At 47.0% G+C, this 19,996-nt stretch overlaps 1 protein-coding gene across 2 annotated transcripts in view; it reads right to left on the reverse strand.

Moving 5' to 3' along the window:
• Positions 1-19,967, reverse strand: part of nr4a3 (nuclear receptor subfamily 4, group A, member 3) — a 21,056-nt gene extending 1,089 nt beyond the window's left edge. Inside the window, exons 1-9 of one of the 2 annotated variants that reach the window (XM_062399386.1) lie at positions 19,595-19,967; positions 16,665-16,835; positions 16,119-16,200; positions 12,020-12,855; positions 7,452-7,581; positions 6,275-6,438; positions 5,964-6,163; positions 2,637-2,815; positions 1-766 (exon numbers count right to left, since the gene is read on the reverse strand). The exon at positions 1-766 is cut by the window's left edge and continues 1,089 nt beyond it. In XM_062399386.1, coding sequence (XP_062255370.1) covers positions 504-766; positions 2,637-2,815; positions 5,964-6,163; positions 6,275-6,438; positions 7,452-7,581; positions 12,020-12,855; positions 16,119-16,182 — 1,836 coding nt within the window. In that variant the 5' untranslated portion in view covers positions 16,183-16,200; positions 16,665-16,835; positions 19,595-19,967 and the 3' untranslated portion in view covers positions 1-503. The remainder of the gene's footprint in view (positions 767-2,636; positions 2,816-5,963; positions 6,164-6,274; positions 6,439-7,451; positions 7,582-12,019; positions 12,856-16,118; positions 16,201-16,664; positions 16,836-19,594) is intronic. The other variant, XM_062399387.1, reaches the window with a different exon arrangement.
• Between the last annotated feature and the right edge of the window lie 29 nt (positions 19,968-19,996).

The raw sequence follows: 19,996 nt of genomic DNA on the forward strand, positions 1-19,996 counted from the left end.
TGCACTGTTTGACTGGGACATCTTCAGCTCTGATAACATTCGATCACACCTCCCCTTCCCTCTTTACCAAAAAGTCCACAGACTGGACGAGCCGGAGCCAAAACACAGATAAACAGTACTCATAAACCTTGCTTTCTTTTTTTATGCTGGATGAGCTGCCACCCAGATGGAGAGAGGACGGTGATAAGTCATTTTCCATTGTCCGTCTCAGCCTCCGTCATCCTCCCCCAAGTGAGAAAAATGGGAGGACCGAACAAAAAGTGATAAAACATTTGAGCAATTGTCTTTTATACTGGTGAAAAGCATTTAGTTGGTTGTCCATTTGTGAAAAGACATTCTTGATTGGTTGTCCTGAAGAGTGGAAAGCATGATTGGCTCTCTCTGTTCTGCATCAGACAGAGTGGAACGAGTCTCTCTCCTGGACGTGTGCGTGTGCTCCTCAGGGGGAAAACACCTGAACAGGACGTGAAGTGGGTCTTTGTTTGCGTGGTCCGGCCGGGCTGTCAGTAGGGCAAAGTGTCCAGGAACCTGTCGATCAACGGTGGAGGCGGTACCAGGTCCTCCAGCTTCAGGTAGAAGATTCGTTGAAGGCCCTGGGTTCTCTGGGAGCGGAGCTCTGCCCTCAAACCCAGAAGGCGACTCAGAGGGGGCGCGGCCTTGGACGAGGATGAAGAGGGGCCGCAGCCCAGGTGGTCCCTGAGACAGGAAATCACTTTATTCTGCAGCTCCTCAACGCGCTTTGAGTCCTTCAGACCCGGGACTTGCTCTGAGGAGAGACACAGACGTCAGGGGATTAATTCGTTAAACGGCAAAAATTAAGTCAGTGAAGAAAAGAAATACACAAACACCTACACACGCAAACACACACACACACACCAGAGCTCATTCAGCTGAAGGAGCATTAGCTACATCTTCTTTTATATTGAATTCCATGTCATTAGCCTCTATGGCTCATGGTCCTAACAGGCCTTAACCTGTCGCACTCACTACAGATCAATACACAGTCTAACCTAATAAGCCCCCTGTACACTGTTTATATGCACACTCTCTGTCTTCGACCCCCCCCCCCCCACAAACACACACACACACAGACACACAAAGACACATACACACAAACCATACATATCTACCAGACACACAAATAATCCCTGCAATTTAAGACACTGACAGATACAACAGTGCACAACAATTAGCAAATTATTCCACCCTGTGAGCAGCCAAATTAAATTAGAGACACATCCGCACACATCCACACACAACCACACACGCTTGCACACATACACAAACACACACATGGCTGCCCATAGCAACTCCAGTGGCACCCGTACCAAGCTTAATGTGACACTAACTCATTCTGTAGAGAACAGGGTGTCCAGCCCCCCCCCCCCCACACACACACACACACACAGACACACACACAGACACACACAGACACACACACACTCAAGCTGTGCTGCAGGGAGGCTGTCGGTGAGATCAGGCTCACTTTGAGGTATCCATTATCCGAAGCCTATTTATTGTTTGTTTATGTGATTCTTTTGTTTGTTTCTGTGTTTGCGGCTGCGGAGTCACTCCAGCCCTCCTTTCACCGCAGCTTTCAGACCTCTCACACACTCTCGCTCTCTCTCCTCGCTCCCCCTATCCCATCTTTCTCTGTGTGTGCGAGCTCCTGGGGAGGGATCGATGGTTGCCTTTCTGCACAGGCCACTCTGAAGCAGTCGATAGCCTGGTGACTCTGGCGGCTCTGTTGTGGCGGTGGGCCTGTGTGCTTTGCCGAGGTGGCCGAGTGCCACTGAGAACAGCGCAGACGCCATTCCGGAGCTGTGCTCCGCGGTGGGCTGGTCGATCAGGCACAGAGTTAAGTGCTCCCCCAGAGAGTGAGGACGGGGTTGGAGGGCTTAGATAGTGGCAGAGGAGGTGGAGGAAGAGGAGGTGGCGGGGGGGCGGGTGAGGTAGGGAGGCTGAGCGTGGGGGGAGGGGTATTTTAGCCATTACACGTTTATGTACAGATTATACAGGCTCTGACGTGAAGGTGTAAAACATGAAATGTGAACACTTAATTGCAGTGGCGTCACCTTGGGCTTCGTCTGTAATTGACTGTTTCTAATGCATTCGTAATGAAACGTACTGACAACTCAACTGCTGCCTCTCCTCCTGCGTCTCAGGTGTGTGTTCCCAGAGAGCGCCGTGACTCTCCCTCCATTTTTCACACATGCACACTGATTAGAGAGTGGGCCAGGTGCGTGGCAGGTGCAGCAGGTGCTTCTGGGTATCAGGTTCTGGTTTCAGGCAGGGATGTGTGAGAACACGCATGCACATGTGTGTTTTTGGGTGCATGTGTGACGTTAGTGGATGTATCCACCTGATCACTGTCACATTGAATCAGCCACAGACAAAGCTCTGGACAAAAGATGGTGTGTGTTTGTGTGTGTTTGTGTGTGTGTGTGTGTGTAGATTTGTATCTGTGTATTTATGTAAAATACGCTTGATTGACAGTGTTTGTTTTTGTTAAGCAAGGGGCAGCTGGGAACCTCATGGCAAGACACCTTTCAAGACTTTGCTTTTAAAAATGTTGCTTTCTCCTGACGGTCATTTTGAGATTTTGAAAGTCGACATCACGGGCTTATGTTTGTTACCTGTGAGCAGTACGAGGGCGGCCAGGCAGGAGAAGGCAGAGGCGTCCAGGTTTAGGCTCTGTAGGTGGTTGGCGAAATCCCGGACGGAGTCCAGCCACTCTCCGAACCCACGAAGGCACTGGAACCTGTGCAGCACCAAGCCATTACAGAACACAAGTTTGTCCTCTGACAACACTGACCTGGGAAACAGAGAGAAAAGGGAAAAGACACTGGTTAGATCTCACTTCAAATGAAATGCCACATTTTCCCTCATGTATTGTAAATATGGCTGCAGATACAGGGGCAAGGAAACAATTACAATAAAACAATGAGAAAACCTGGCAGCACGCACACTCACACACAAGCGGGACTCACATCAAACACAGGCATGCGGCTGATTAAGGTTGCGTTTTCCAAATTATAGCATTTGAAAACATTCCTGTTTCCTTCTTCGGCAGGGCGGGGTGAAGGGTTAGGGCAGAGAGCTGCTCTGTGTGTGTGTGTGTATTTGCAGATAGGTAAACTGTTGCGGCTTTAATGTGCCCGGGCTGCGGTGTGCAGTGGAAACACAAAGCCTTAATGAGGAAATGAAAAGGCTTCTCGGATGCATTTAACCATCAGCTCCTCACGACACACAACATCCCACTCCTTCACCATCGAGCAGAGAGGGAGAGAGAACAAGCGGCGAGTGAGGGAGGGCTATGACTGGTTCCTATTAGAGAGCGGGGCTTTCTTCAGAGGGCTGGTACCGTGTTTCTAGTCGGAGGATCTGAACAAGACAAAGGCCTGCGCGAAGATAAGACAGATTGAATATGCAGGACAAAGGCGAGGGAGGCTGACGTGGGTTGCTGGAGAACAGCTGATGGTGAGAATAGCGAGAGAAAGGAGGGGAAACGAGGGGGGTTAAAGAGGGGGGAAGCCTCAAATTACACCCTGCACAAACATTGGTTTAGCAGTTATGAGGAGAAGATGAAATGCCATTTGTGTCCAATTATCCTCACTACGGTTTAAAAGGGCTACTCCACCCACTCTCGGCACAACACACGCACGCAGATGCTCGCACATCATGGGTTTCCATCAGCCGTACAAATATAGCTATCAGGACCAAAATGTTGATCCACGAGTGAGAGACGGGGGAGAGAGACGTGAAAGCAGAGGGAGGAGAGAGGATCACTCATGGAGAGGAGGCAGATGGATGGGATGGATCCATCTTCTGTCACTGAGGAAAATTGAAAGATGAATTTATTTTTCTATTTCACTCTCCTTGTCGTCTCTTCCAGGCGAGGAGATTGAAGTCAGCATCCTTCAGATACACACCTGCATGCTTGACAACCACCTTGTATATAGAATAACCTTTTACACTATTCATTATAATGTATAATATATATATATATATATATATATACCTGTATGTATGTATATATATATATAGTCTATTTTTAGTCCCTGTATGTATTCTTACTGTATAATGTCTTGTACAGTTTCTGTAAATTGAACAAAATAAATTAAGCATTGCATCAGTTTTATGGTTGCATTTTTTTCAATTTTGAAAAAACTAAAACTATTTATTTTGCTTGTTCCTAAAACATTTCTCTCCGATGTGACACTTTACCACATGCAGCACAATGCATTTGAATGATGGGATTTAATTTAATTTGTGGAATAGTCAACAACGTCTTAACTGTCTGTGATTCTTGGTTGACAATGTCTGCGTTGTAAAGCAAAGCAGAAAAACAAAGCCGCCGAGTAGAGAACACGGGTTGAGAACAACGTCAAGTGTCATTTCTCAATAATCTGACCCATGTCTGATTATGAGCAGAGCTTCAGAGACAGGCTGGCAGACAAGCAGTCCAGCAGATGTGCACACACGCGCACGCACACACACACACACACACACACACACACCGCTGGATGACTGCCACACATTCCTCTCCCCCCTGACTACGCTGTCACCACGGCAATCAACCAATAACCACAGAAACTGTTTGGTAACGGGCTGCTTGCAGCAATGCCGGCCCAGAAGAGCGGAGCAAATTTGCTCTACACACACTGAGCACACACTGAGCACGCACACACACGCACACACACACACACACAAACTCTCGGGCATACAGACGTACACTCGCGGTGGGGGTTCGCGAGGCATCTGAGTTCAGTGTGGGGTCAACGCAGGGCTCGGTCGACGGCGAGATAGAGCAGTGTGGGCCACGTCGTTTCTTCCCCCTCTCTCACGGAACGGGGAGAGAGTAAGACAGTGCCGTGTTTGTGTCTTTTCCACTGTGCCGTGGGAGTTTGGCTGATGGGAACATGAGCAGTGTGTGTGTGTGTGTGTGTCAGTGTGTGATTATGAGTGTGTTTGATACAGGCCCCTATGAGTCCACAGTTTAATGTGAGTCAGAGTCCCAGCCTGATCCCCCTCCTGCTGGGACTGTGATGTCACCACCACCCATCCTCTGCCCACCCTGCACCTGGACCTACGCTGGGAGGAGAAGACAAAGTTGGGACTCTACATCATCAGTGAGTGAGTGTGTGTGTGTGTGTGTGTGTGAGTAGGTGCACTTGTGTGTCTGGCTGTGTTGGTTTCTGCCTTGGACAACAGTGCAGACAAAAGGATGAGCTTGTAGCCCGACCCCCCCCTCCCGCCTATAAATTTAACCAGCCACATGCCTTACAAGAGCAGGCCGGTAGCCCAGGGCGATCCTGGAGCCGAGATGGGCCGGGGCAGTCATAATGGCACCACAGGTATCCACGAGTGAGACACACACACACACATAACTTTCCCAACCACCCACATCCCAGGACGCGTGAGGTAAACGTAGCTGACCCCCCCCCCCCCTTCTTTTTCTTATCAGTCAGCTGAATTGAATATGTATTTCCTTCCATAACGGCCCTTTTCAGTGTCTCAGCTGACTACCTTTCAGATGGAATTGATCCTGTCAATTCACAGCTCACAATGTGAGCACAGTTTCAGACTGCAGGACGCACACAGAGCTCTCTGTGCGTCAGCTATCAGACGAGCCGAGCGGAACTCTGTGGGTGCAGCTGCTGTCATAGCTACAGACTCCATTCATAATTTTCGTTCATATGGTCGATTACTCAGATCCACTCCTCCTACTCTGGAGATACACCAACACATCAGCACGCAGCTTTGCCAGCACAGTTACACACTGTGCTGTGATGATAGAACACATCCACTGCCTGCTGTCCATAACACAACATGAGATGCCAAATGAGCTTAAGTCGCTGAAGAAGTGGAAGGTTTGATATGTGAGTGTACACTAGTTCTCCTCCATCACATCACTGTGCTGTGTTGTGCTGGTATGAAACTGAATCTCTGTGGCCTCTTACCTGTGAGCCAGTCTCAGGACGAACAGCTCCAGGAAGGCAGAGTCTATGAGCAGGTTCTGATCGTCACGCTGGAGCTCGGAGAAGCCGGGCAGCCGGTCGGCCCAGCACCTCGTGGTCTCCATCGAGATGGTGAGCAGCCTGTAGAAGAGCTGGATGTGCTCGGCGTCTGAGGAGGAGGAGGGGGGGTCGGCAGCACTGAACTGTGGCACACGGAGAAGGAGGAGAGAAATTACTTCCAAAGCTGTATGTGAACTCATGAATGTATTTGCGGAAGTGGAATGAAACATTGTGGGTGTGGGAGGGGGGGGTACCTGGCTGTAGTCGAAGTCACGGGGCGTGCTGTGGGAATAAGCCCTGAGCAGAGCGGAGAGCAGGCTGAGGGGCGGAGAAGGTGGAGACCCTTCTGTCTGCAGGGGGCTCTTTGGTTTGGAAGGAAGACGGCCTCTGCGCCCCTTCAAGCTATCAGTGCGCACCACTGTGACACAGAGAGGATCGAGGTCAACAGGCAATAATGACAAGGTTCTTCAGCCTAAGCGGAACTTCCTTTGTTTTGGTCAGAGGAATTTCAGGAAGCTCTGTTCCTCAGGAGCTCCAAAACATTCCCACAGTTCATACACAGAAGGCTACCAGCCAGCAGATGGCAGTGAAGCTATTCCAAGGTCTGCAGACCTGTGTTCATGGGAAAGAGAAACAGGTGTGTCTGTGTGGGTTTGTTTGTGTTTAGGTCTGTGTGTGGATATATCGCATGGCATGTGACAGGTGAGAGACCTCAAACACATTAGTGCTGCATGATTCTGATTTTACACAAAACCAAAAACATCTACGTGCACCGATGACACGATGGAAAAATGGAGAGTATGAGAACATGTGAGCAGGCTAGTCACCTTTTCTTTGTCCCAGCTTTGAAACAAGCCCAGATTTAGACGTTTCAAAGATGATGGGTACTTATTGTTATCGTGTATTTTCCTTTTTGCTTCCTCCACTGGAGAAGGGAGTTAGTTCTGCATGGATGTGTGTGATGCCGCCACAGGCCTGGTCATTAGAGCCTATTAAACCCTAATTGCACAGACAAACTTCATGGACTGGAAGTCAGATATCCGCGGCGGCGCCCTGGTTGTGTGTGTTTCATTTAAAGGTCCAATTTGCAGTATTTAGCAGCAATATTATATCTGGTCATGTTTTCATTAGTATATAATCACATGAAACTAAGAATCACTGTGTTTCGTAACCTTGTGAGCCCTTCATGTCAACAGGAGTGGGTCCTCTTCCACGAAGTCTGCCATGTTGTCTTTCTATGGTACCCCAGAATGGACAAATTAAACCCTGCTTTAGAGGGGGTCTTTCACTTTTGCAACTGTATATTACCTGAAGGCCACTGTAGGCTGTGGATTAATTTGGCTAAAATATGCAACCTCGCTAATAGATGCCAATAGGTGCATCAGGTGTGTGTTTGTGTTTGTGTGTGTGTGTGTGGGCGCGCTCTCGTACCTTCCTTCACCATGCCCACACTGAGACACTTCTGGAAGCGGCAGTACTGGCAGCGGTTGCGCCTCCTCTTGTCCACAGGACAGTTCTTACTGGCCAGACACACATACTTGGCGTTTTTCTGCACGGTGCGCTGCAGAGAGAAAGAGAGAGAGAGAGAGAGAGTGAGATGAAACATGCAAACCGATAATCAGCCTCCAAACACAATCATCCACCTAATATTTGATTTGTCTAATTCAATTTCAGCTTTTTTTCTGCCTCCCCATCAAAGAATGAAAGCGGAGGCTCGCAGGTCAGATTTTAATTACGCGCTGAAAGGCGGCGGTGACATCAGTATAATTAGATAAAATTAATTTTCCAACAAGACTCGCCTGCAGGAGGGACAATTTTATTAGCGGCCGAGTTGACAATGGGGACCGAGCGCGTGGCGTGCCGTGCCGAGGCGGGTCCCGCGAGACAGTGAGGGGGGGTCGGTGGGGGGCGGCCGCACGAGCTGCGTGATCAGATAGTTTGTGAAGCTCGCGGGTCAGCTCGTGGCACCTCCGGGCCCACGCGCCTCGCGCCTCCTCCCAATGGGCCCCGCGGGAGCGGTTTTCTCCTTGACTGGCTCCAGCGATTATTACTGACCTTATTAAGATGAAACCAGAAACGGTCCACGTGGGAGCCGGGTGCGCTCCCATCGCGCGTGGACAGGGGACAATAATAATAATAATAACATAAATGCTGGAGAATGGCCGAACGTGCCCGCGCGCAATCACTCTACTCACAGTTCCCTGGGGAGAATTAGAAGTAGGTGATTTTCATAGCTCGACACTGAACTTCAGTTTTATGCAGCGCAGAGTGAGATGGGTGAGTTTATTTAAAGTAAAGTAAGCAGGAGTAATTACCGCTCATGCAAACTAACCACAGACCACAGCCTGCCATCACTTCATGTCCCAGGTGAGGCCTCCTGAGGCATGAGAACACTCTTGGGCGCGCCTTTGCCTGGAGTCCACAAAATAACTCCATGTGCACTCCACTCACTCTGCCTGTCAGACTCCACTACAGTAACTACAGCACCCGAGCAAACTATAAAGCAAAACAAACGGAAACCCGCGCAAAGTGTCGTGGCCTCATCTCTTCTCTAGCGCCGCTAAAACACATCAAAACAAATAAATCCAATTAGGAACCCCTCGCGCCACACATGCCCGCGCTCCCGGGAGACCAATAACACACCAATTATTTCATATGCTCCGGCGCGAGCGCGGAACTGGCGCGTAATGGTCGCCAGCGCCGGATGAGAGTGGTTGCCATGGCGCCGCAGATCACTGTGAATGTCCTCCGCTCGTCCCCTCAGTGGTCAGTGACCCGTGCGCGCGGGGATAAGTTGGTTATGGTCATTAATGTGGTTGAGGGGGAAAATAACATCCGTTTAGTGGGAGAGTCCGAACTGAACATAAGGCTGCAGGAGAGGTCGGATGACGCACTGAGACATGCGAGCATTCATTTGCACCTTTACAAGTGTGCAGCCAGGCCAACCCAAAGTTTAAAGACATTAACACCGTGTTTATATTCTGTACAAGTTGTCCAGCTGCACGGTGACATCAACGCTCTCCAGCTCTCTCAACTTAGTGACACTTTGAGGTTTAGATTTTCGATTCTCTCCATGTTTTGCACTAAGAGTGGTTTTTTTCCCCTTCAGCATCCTGAGGGTGGTTGATGCAGTTGACCCAGGTGATTGATCTAGGAAGAAATCCTTCCCTCAGTGGCCCCTGGGGCCCTAATTTTTTAGCTGGCTCCAAGAAAGGCCTGAGTTTGAGAAGATCAATTAAAGATAAATTAAGCTCTCATGCAAAGTGCTGGTGTGTGTCTCCTGCTGTCTCCTCCTGGCCTGTGTCCCTCCACTCTGCTGCGTGTGTCCTGTGACTTCGCTTCTAATAAGCGACGTGGAGCACTGGCATCTCAACAGAGACGCCACATATCAGGGCTGATATTGTAACTGATCCGTCTCTGATACTCATCAATGGGCTGCCTCTATATTTTGCAGGGGGGGGGGGGGGGGGGCGGCACACACACACACACACACACACACACTCTCACAAACACACACAGATCCAATTATCCAAATATGATTATCAAATCTTTAGATCTCTCTATTTAGGGAAGTGGATGAGTGGGTGTGCTGGAATGTGGAGTAAACTTTTTTTTGTTGTTGAATAATGTGTCCTCTAGATGTCTCCTCATGGTATCTGCTTAATCTCGCTACATTTGTACAATTTGCTTGCTATCACAAACTCAAACCTTAGGGTGGCAGTACTGTTTGTGTGGGTAAAAGAGTCTGAATTGTCGCATGACTTATGTGCACTTAAAGCACACTCACAAATGAACACTGGCTTGCAGAGGCTCCCATGCTGCGGGTGCTGCCGGGCTGGACGGAGGCATGCAGAGGCAGATTCTTGACATGTAACATGTGCTAATGGCCGTGGCTTAAATTAAAAGCCTTTAGGGACTTTGCGCCCCCTCCTCCTCTCGCTGTCTCTTGCTCTTCTCTTCTGCTTCTAAATCATTCTCCCTCTCTCTCTGCAGAGAAACTGATGGTTTGTATGGAAAAATGTGTAAAGCTATTTTGAGATAAATTATTTTATTTATTGGATAACAAAGTAATCATATCCATAAAAGATAGATTTTGGTCCTTAATGCATAAAATTGTGTTTTCTCACAAAAAATAACAACAATATCCACACTGCAATGAACTGAACTGAACTGACAGTGTATTTTAACCAACAAAACCACAGCCAGAGTTGCCTCTTTCATAATGTTTGTATTGTACTGAAGGTCGTCTTCCAGTTTAAAATTTCAAAAATGTATTTATTTACCTATGAAAAGGTTCACTATATTAATGGGAAGCATGTGAATGGAACACATTATTCTGCCAAAAATAATTAATCATGAAAAGTGAATTTCTTGTTTAGGAGCTATCCTTAATTCACAGTAAAAAAATACGCTTCAAATTGCACTAATGAAATTTAAATAAATTACAAAAAACCTCTGTTATGGTTTAATGTGTAATAACTATTCAAGAATAATTCAATCTAACCAGGAAAAACTTTTTTAAGGGACAATAAAACTATCAGGATAATGGACATGATAATATGAATATGGAAAGAAAAGTGTGTGCTTCTGCTGTGACATCCTGTACAGCAGAGTGAAAAACATGCACTCCGTACTGTATTCACAAACATGTTTTTCTATATGCGCATATGTGGTTGTGTGCATATGTTGAGTGTGTGAGTGTGTGTGCATGGTTGGCTGCATCTGCATGTGTGTGAAGGAAACGTAGTGAGGTTTGACAGGCTGTTGGCTGCAAAGCGCTGTACAGCAAGCAGACAGCCCGCGGCCGGCTGCCACCAGACGCTGCTTCCATTAATTACTAAATAAAAACAAATTGTGAAACTAATTGAAAAGAGGGATAATTCATTTCCACCTACCAGAGGCATTATTCAATCACATGTGTTTCCACCCGGCTTCTTGCCGTCTCTTAATTTCCCCTCTCTTGTCTCATGCAACAAATAGAATGCTTAAAAAGTGTGCATAATAATTCAAAAACTGTGCAAAGAAATTACTTCAGTATACCGGGGCTGAGTTTGCTATTATGTGCTTGACGTATTGTACCACTTGCATGTGCGGGAGAAATTTGTTGTCATGTCTAATGTGAAAAGTCGTTCGGATTAAACATGGCTCCTTGGGGACATCTAATGTGGTGCAGCAACAGGGAATGTGAGACACCTACATGACAAGTGTTAGACTGAATCATTTGAACAAATTTCTAACTGAGTCATATCGAGTGTTATGTCAGTGAATTGTGGTCAATTTTGTGGTCACTGACTCACTACAAAGACGCTGAAAGGAAAATTTAATTTCGAGGAGGATTCCTTTTCCACGGCGCTTTCATCATACTTTATTTCTTCGTAGCTGAGTGCCAAGCGTGGAGAGCGATTTTCCTCGGTTGTCTGAGGGAGTATATGTGCTTTTATCACTCCGTGTTCTCACGCAACACAAGCAATCACACACACACTCACACCTCGACCATGCAAGGGTTGCTGAGAGAGCCGACCCCTGCAGGTATGTTGTGCTTTCATAATGACTTAAAAGATGATTTAACAAGTAGGGTCTAGAGTGGGAGTGGGGGGCAAATGCAGCTTCAAATGAAACACGTCAGTCAGTTTACGGATACTTGGTAATATTTCAAGGTAGATTATCAATTATGGAAATGCTTGTGGGTCTGTTGCAGGGACTGAGAGCACAGATGTCAGAAGCTGTCAGGAGCGAATACTTCAAGGCAAACAGAAGAAGAGGTATACTGGGATTGTGTCTTATAAGAAACCACAAGATCCACTGATATGAAACCAGACTTAGCGTTCTCAAGAAAGGACAGAGTCACTGATTCACAGATTTGTATTTGCAGTCACACTTTACGCAGTGTCACGCTTTGATGATGTCTTTAAAGGTTAAGCTGACAGCCAGGAATTGTAACAATGCCTCTTTTTGCAGTAACACTCTCATATGACTTAAAAGCTGTGAAGGAGTTTTACCTTGAAGAAGCCTTTGCAGCCCTCACATGTGCGTACGCCGTAGTGCTGGCAGGCCGCGTTGTCCCCACACACTGCACAGGTGCCCTCACCTTGAGGGCCACGCTGGGGAGGTGAGGGCAGGCTGTCTCCCAGGAGGGGGCCACAGGGCCCAAGGGCCAGGGATCGGAAGGCGAGGCTGCTGCCCCCGGCCCCACGGTGCAGCTGGTACATTGGCTGGTCCAGGGGTGGACAATGAGGATGGGAGACCGAGGATGAAGAGGAGGAGGAGGAGGAGGAGGTTCGAATCAGACCTCCCAGGCTCTCATAGCCACCGACGCTGCCACCACTGTGGGGCGGTGAGTGCTGGTAGAAGTGGGTAAAACGGGGAGACTTGAGGGGGCCTGTCTCCAGGCTGGACCCCAAGGAGTGGGGGTGCGACGGAGGGGCCAGGGAGTGATCCTCCCACAAGAAGGATGTGCCCGGCTGGGGGGGCAGAGATGGAGTGGTGGGAGTGGAGGGGGGGGACTGTTTAAAGTACATGGCGGAGGACGACATGGCCTCCAGCGCCGGAGCGGTCGGGTAGCTCTCCTCCTCCTTCTTGATGGTGGCCCGGTGCGGGGGCATCTGGTAGAGGCAGGAGGACTTGGGCTCGTAGCTGCCCTCCACAAACACATTGAAGCTGGGGAGGGAGGTGGTGGCGGCGGCGGCGGAGATCTCACCACCGCCCAGGTCCAGCTTGGTGTAGTCAGGGGTCATGAGGTCAGAGCCGTAACTGTCGCCCTGGTAACTGAAGGACTGGCCAGAGTAGGCTGAGCCTGGAGGGGCGGGCCCGTACTGAGCCTGCACACAGGGCATGTCTACCAGGGAGACAGAGCACACGTAGGTTAGAGATACGTGGCACATCAGACCACATGTATTCAAACCACATCTCGTTCAGAAAGCCCTGTTACGGTGTTAGTAGCAATGTCAGCTGCTCGGCAACAGTCATTAGTCGGAGAAGAGCGTTTGATGACATATTAGTTGAACACTGATTTGAACAGAGAAGCAGGACTGATGCACAGCCGAGGAACAACCCTGCAGTCGGTCTACAGGATCGGACTCCTCTAGCAGCACATGCACACAAAGGTCGTGCTAAACAGGGTCAACAATTAAAACAGTGATTGAGAAAGCACAGCTCCTATTGGAACAGGCAGTTTTTTAACAGCTCTTGAAGTGTCAGAAATTGTTCGATGTTATAAAAGTTTTCTGAGTGCACCTTTCAAGGGATTTCAAACAAAAAGAGCTTTGAGCAAATGTTTTCCATTTACTGCCATTTACCCAATTTCCTGCGACACACTAGCACTTCTTGCACTTCGCTGAATGAGCTGAAATATTTTGAGCACACACACACACACACACACACACACACACTCAACCACAACCGCCGCTGCTGATTCTTCCTCAGTTAGTTCCGTTAGAGAAGCTGCAGTTCACCGGAGATTAGCGCGGACATAGCGGAGATTCTTTCCAAGTTTGTGTGTGCGTGTGTGTGTGATACAGTGTGTTTGTTTGGGTGCATGTGTGGTCTCTGGTTAATAGTCAGATGGCAATGCTGATGAGATAACATTAAATACTAATGGAACCCCATGGTGGTGCTGGATGCCTTGCAACGCACACACACACACACACACACACACACATTCAAACTAATTCACTCAAACAGTTTGTGGAGCTATACTTGTTAGGACTATATTCGTGGACTTTCCCTCATTGTTGACAACATAAATAAACCCTCATCCCGAAACTTTAACCATGACCAATCCATGACTAACCTTAACCTAACCACAATTCACAGCTAAGCCCTGACTTATGGACATCAGAAATGAACTTTGGACCCGGCTTTGGTCCCCAGGACGTCTACTGGTCCTGACAAGGTCATTGATTATACAGTTCAGATCTCTTTTCCTGAAGCAAAAGCGTCCTCATGCACCATATGAAAAGAACACACACACACACACACCCACCCACACACACACACACACACACACTGGTAAATGCAGACTCAGACAGTCCCTCTAACTGCAGCAGACGCCAGTCAGTATGTCTTGACGTCCCCCCCTTGATTTAATTCTGACAGTCAGAACAACCGATCATCAACTTATACTGTTTCTTTGTGTGCGTGTGTGTATGTGTGTGTGAGCGAGAGACAGAGAGAGGGATAGAGAGAGATTGTGTGTATGTGTGTGTGGTGGCCACTACATGGTCTTTCCTTATCAAACTCCTTACGTATTACACTCCACCTGCATTTGAGTGCATGTGTGTGAGTGGGCACGTGCGCGTGTGTGTGTGTGCGCGGACTAATCGTAGCCGTGGCGTTTGTGGTGTTTGCTCGTGGCTCTCGCGCAGGGAACTGTCAACACTGCTCTGCTCCCATTGACGCCCAGCATGCGCGCGCTCTGCCGTAATCGGCCGTGCTCCTCGCGCGTCATGTTTGTCTGGTCAAATACGGGACAGGTCGCCCCTGCTGTTGTTAGAGCACACACACGTACACACACGCGGGCTCACGCACTCACACACACACACACTCACACACACACACACACACGGCAGGGAATTAAAGACCATTATTTTTTATGAGCAGCTCCGAAATAAAAGTCCTCTTATAACTTCATAAACCCCCATGTTTTTCTTATTTAAATAACTTCTACTAATAAACTTCAGGCAAAAACGCATTTCCCCTATAATAGCCTAAAAGCTTTAGTTTGAGGTCAGATGCTTAACATGAATGTTACTCATAGTGGAAATCAGACTGAGTGACGCATTCATTTAAGTCGCTCCATCACAATTAAATAATACCTGAGGAGCTGTTTTGGCTGTGGGGGCTGAAGAAAACACAAGAATGACTCAAACCTTCATTAAACTGAGTAAAAGAAAAAAAAAACTCCTCAGGGACCCTCATAGCTCTTCATTCAATCACTCACTCGTGTGTTGCTTTATTTATACATAAACTATTAATGTATTCTCTATATTGATATTTCCCTGTCTGTGAGTGTATGTGGAATAAATATAATAATCCAAATGTGAAAATAATCCCTGGATAAAAGCCACATGTTTGGAGTTTATCTTCAAATTATTCTCTATAACAATTCATTACTAAGCACAATGTATGAATAATTGTCTAAATAAGGGAAATTAGCTGCAATTTTTTTTTTTAAACTAGGATATGAGTCAAGCTGCAGGCCTACGTGTGTTTGACGTCATGAGTTTTTTTTCTTCTTCTCTTCTGCCAGTGACCAGCTCTTCAGCCCACGTGGAAAAAACACACATGCAGCATTGTGGGCGTCATGGGGCATTTCTGGGCTACAGTCTACTTAAATAGTTTTGCAACCGATTAGGCATCAGAGGAAGAAGAAGAAGAAGAAGAGAGAAAGTGATCTGTGAGAGGAGGAGAGAAGACCACATTGCCGACTTTGTGTCATCTCTGTGCGTGTGTGAGAGTGTGCGTGTGCAGAAATACAACAGGGTTTAAGTTGAGTTTGTGTAAGACAGTGAGAGAGAGAGAGAGAGAGAGAGAGAGAGAGAGAGAGCAAAGAATGATGTTGAGCAAATAATCTACACAATATAAACTGTGTGGGGATTATAATGGTGTCAGTGTGTGTGTGTCAGGTGAAGAAAGAAGCCTTTTATCATCGAACATAAACACACACGCGAGCACGTAAACGCACGCTAAAATGCTGTTCGAGATGTAAACATGAACCTGCATATGCTCCTTGCTCCAACAACATGCACCCTGATCCTGAGAAGAACCTGTCAAACCACTTGGGTCTCATCCTCCTCGGCGCTTTAAATGTTGAGCGCGCCACACACACAAACACACACACACACACACACACACACACACACACACACTAATTCAAATAGAGTTGTGTCAGTGGAGCATCTTTACTTTAGTGTCACCCAAGAAAATCCGTCTGCTCAAACTCCAACACCACCACCAGATTGCCTTTGTGTTGTGTGTGTGTGTGTGCGTGTGTGTGTGTGCGTGTACGTCTGCGTGTGCGTGTTTAAGCAAGGGGACAGACAACCCAAGCAGTCAGACGCAGGTGGTGCAGCCGAGAGAGGCGAAGGGAAAGTCTCTAACCTCGAGGTGTGCATTTCAACTGGACAAACTGCAGCTGTTCCAATAACTGAGCGCGCCTGCTCATTGTCAGAATGCCATAGATCTAACAAATAAAAATATGAAGTTGCACACGTCAATACAAAAAGACAGGATTTTATTTTTGAAGTCTTTCTTGGTCAGTGAATCGTAAAAAATATTGTGTGTATTCAGTGGCCCCCAATAAGACTCCAAAGACACCACCAGAGACTTTATGTTGAATATATATCTATATTTGAGTGTCTTATATCTCCAAGTTTTTTAATTGAAATCTGAAAGAAGATAAAAGAGACTTAATTGTATCCTGGTATCTAGAGATTTAATTTAGTTTTGGTCCTTCTTTAGGAATATGAAGCATTTTCCGTACAATAAAACCACCAAATGTCACACCACAAAATCGCGCAAAAAGAGACATGCGCCATAAAATGTTACTGTGAAAAAAAATTAAGTGAAGTGACGAAAGAAAGAAAGAAAGAAAGAAAGAAAGAAAGAAAGAAAGAAAGAAAGAAAGAAAGAAAGAAAGGACTTTACCTGGTGAAAGAGCTTCGCGCTGAATGATGCTGGGTGTCCGGGGTTGAGGGGTGGCGTGGCTGCGGCCGGGACAGGGCTCCTGGAGCGGGTAGGGCTCGGCGGAAGTCGCGGTGGATGTGTCCGATCGCCGGTGCTCCGAGCTGGGTTGGGCGCGCTCTTCCGAACCTATGTCTGGAGGAGAGATGTCCGGTTACATGACAGGCTGAATAAAAGAGAACCGTCCCCGCTACAGCGATCATCACACACACACACACATGCGCGCGTGCACACACACACACACACACACTTTACGGTAAATTATACAGATGTTTTAGTATTTTAATAACAAGAAATCCTGTCTTCACGATGCTTCCCCAAACTTAAGTTTGCGAATTCTCTGAGAGGTTCAACTGCATTACACCCGCAAACCCGCAAAATACCTGACTCAGAGAAATGTTTCCACAATTTAAAAAGAATAACCAACATTTCACTAAACACTAAGGAAGCAATCACACATTTAAAAAAAAATATATATCTGACAGATGAAGTCAGAAAATCGGATGAAAAGAGAGAACTAGTTTGACAGAACCAGACGTTAGACCGAAATGTAATAACTGAATGAAATTATTCTATTGAAGCAAAACAGGAACATTTAGACATTTATCAATACAAAAATAATTAAACGGAGCCTCAGAGATGACTATGAATCCAAGCTCTATAGATAATATTAAGAACCACAACTGAGGAGTTAATGCTCATTTCAAGACTTGCACTTACGTGGGTGATAGGTTTCTGTCTGACACTAAGCATCACTCCGTTATTATTATAATTTTCAGCTTGTGCCCCAAAAGAGAAATTCAACCTGGAGTAAAAAAACACTCTAAACCGTAACTCCTACAAATACAGACCTACACAAGCGATAACTTTTATATAAGCAGTCTGTGCCAGTGCGTCCTGCAACCCATCGCTTTTCGTCCTTCTGATCAGCGCCGTGTTCGGCTGCGCAGGGTTCATCCAGAGGAAGAGGGAGAAATGTGGAAGTTTTTGCAGAGTCGGAACCCGAAACCAGACCCGCTGACTCCTGTGTGCCGCGCACCTCCAACTCCCTCACACTGCAGCAGGACGCACAGCGGCCGGGGGATTTCAAGGCCCAGAGCGCCCCCTTTCTGTCACACACACACTCTCTCATAAACACAACTGTGTGTCGTTTTTTAGGGGCCGGCAGAGCTCATCTCCCCGTATGCATCTCAATAGTATCTGTTGACAAGCTGCAGCCCTCATAGGCAGTCACCTGCAGCCATCATCTCCTGTCTTTGTGTCAACACACCACACTCGTCCACTTTGTGAAGCACTTTTCCGGACCTACAGACCTTTTTCTGAGAGGAACCTTTATCAATTCTTCTCGTGGGTCTTTGGTCAGGTTAGGACTTTCAAGCTGAATATCTCTCTGAACATTTTAAAGATGTTGAATTGAAGAAGACAACCCAGAGTAAACAAACAAGGCTGGGTAACACTTATTTTATTAGGGCTGATTTGGAAATGTTTAGCCATTATTTAATTCTGTGTTCTGGCCTAAACACAGAAATGAGATCATGTTTGATTCAAGCCAAAACAGCCTCACTGTAAACTTTATTAGGAACGTGATTGTGCGCTCGTGTCTTTACCTTTGTGAAGGGTTAAAAAGTCATCTCCATTTGTAAATAAATGGACATGTTTCTGTAAAGTGAGACATTCAGTCTACTTTTTTAATGAACAAACGGTTCCCCCTCGCTGTCTTTTCAGGCCGGAGTCGGTCGGTGAGGGGCTCTGGCCCTGCGCGCACCGGTAACCAAGAGAACGACATAAGAGCTGCAAAGCACGCGCCCCGGAGTGCCGGTAGCCCCCGGTAAGCCCCTCGCACCAATAACGCCGGACAGCGCGAGGGCTCTAGCAAACAGAGACAGAGAAAAGGAGGGACATAAAGAGGAGACGGGAAAAATATGTGAGTACTGTAAATCAGCTCTGAGAGGGGGAGCTGTCAGAAGTGCCTGCGTGCATGCGTAAACCTGAGTGTGTGAAAGAACGAAATGCAATATCAGCAAGTTACTGATGAAGTGTAACTCAACAGTGATGTATTTTAAAATGACACATGGATAAGTCACTGACTCTGTTAAAGAACTGATCCAGATGTTTCTACTCGGAAGGGGTTCAGACACTGGGTGGATTTTCTGGTGAAATGTGTTTTCTCTGAAAGGAAATCGTTTCCTCACAAAGACGATGTGAGTGATAATATTAGAAATTGTCGGTGGACAGCTTCGTGACATGTGGAGGGTTTACTTCGACACGGGTCAGGAGTCGTATGCCTGCCAGTGACATGAGATATAAACACAAACACACCCACTATTTCACTTTACCCCACAAACACACATTGTCACACTTACAAACCACTCATTCACAACACAACCTCCCCACAAAATCCTACATCTGATTAAAAAAAACCTCTACATGGCATGAAGTCAAAAGAGCTTTAACTCGCCTCTTTCTGCCCGGGTTTAGGTTCGTCTATCCACTCAGACCATTAGTGCTCCTGTCTGACTCCACTGTCCATTGTGTGACTGAGAGGCATCTAATTTCCATGACAACCATAAAGGACACGATGATACCTCCACAGCCCAAATTAAATTTCAATATCAGCTTCATTCGCTCGTGGCAACAGAAACTCTCACACACAGAGACGCGCGCGTGCGGTTACGAGATGAGCAGCTCCACGCGAGCTGCAGCCGGACACATCAACAGGTTACAAGTTGAACAGACCAATACTAAGCGAGTATAAACCGGGCATGGCACCACATTAAGGTAATTTAACCTAAATTACGCACGGAGCTGTGCGTAAAACTCCTCTCACTGTGAAGAGACAAGTGCGCTACACAGGCAGGATATCAGAGAGATTCATTCATTCACAGTTTACTTACTGGTATGCTGTAGCGGTTCCGTCTTTACATGCGGCAATAACCTCGCATGAAGTATCCTACTCCCATCCGGAATAATCACCAAGAGTCGAAAGATACATTTACAGTAAATACAAAAACTCTAAGTAATATTCGGGACGTACAGGATGCATCGACAGCAAAAAAAAAAAAAAAGTTCTTCCTCTTACTTTTCTTTCTTTAAAGTAGGATTAAAAAAATGAAATAGAAAATTCAAAAATAAAGTAATAATAAAAATAAAAACTCCCGAGTGTGAGGAGTGTGTCTGCGTCCGTTCCCGCGAGCCGAGCGTGTCGGAGCTGCTGGGCGATCTGCAAAGTGTGGGGAGTTTGTAACGCGACTTTGTTTATGTGCGCTCCCGTCTGAGCTCGGGGAGAAAGTCAAATA

Source organism: Platichthys flesus, chromosome 11 (assembly GCF_949316205.1).
Source record: "Platichthys flesus chromosome 11, fPlaFle2.1, whole genome shotgun sequence".
NCBI lineage: Eukaryota > Metazoa > Chordata > Actinopteri > Pleuronectiformes > Pleuronectidae > Platichthys > Platichthys flesus.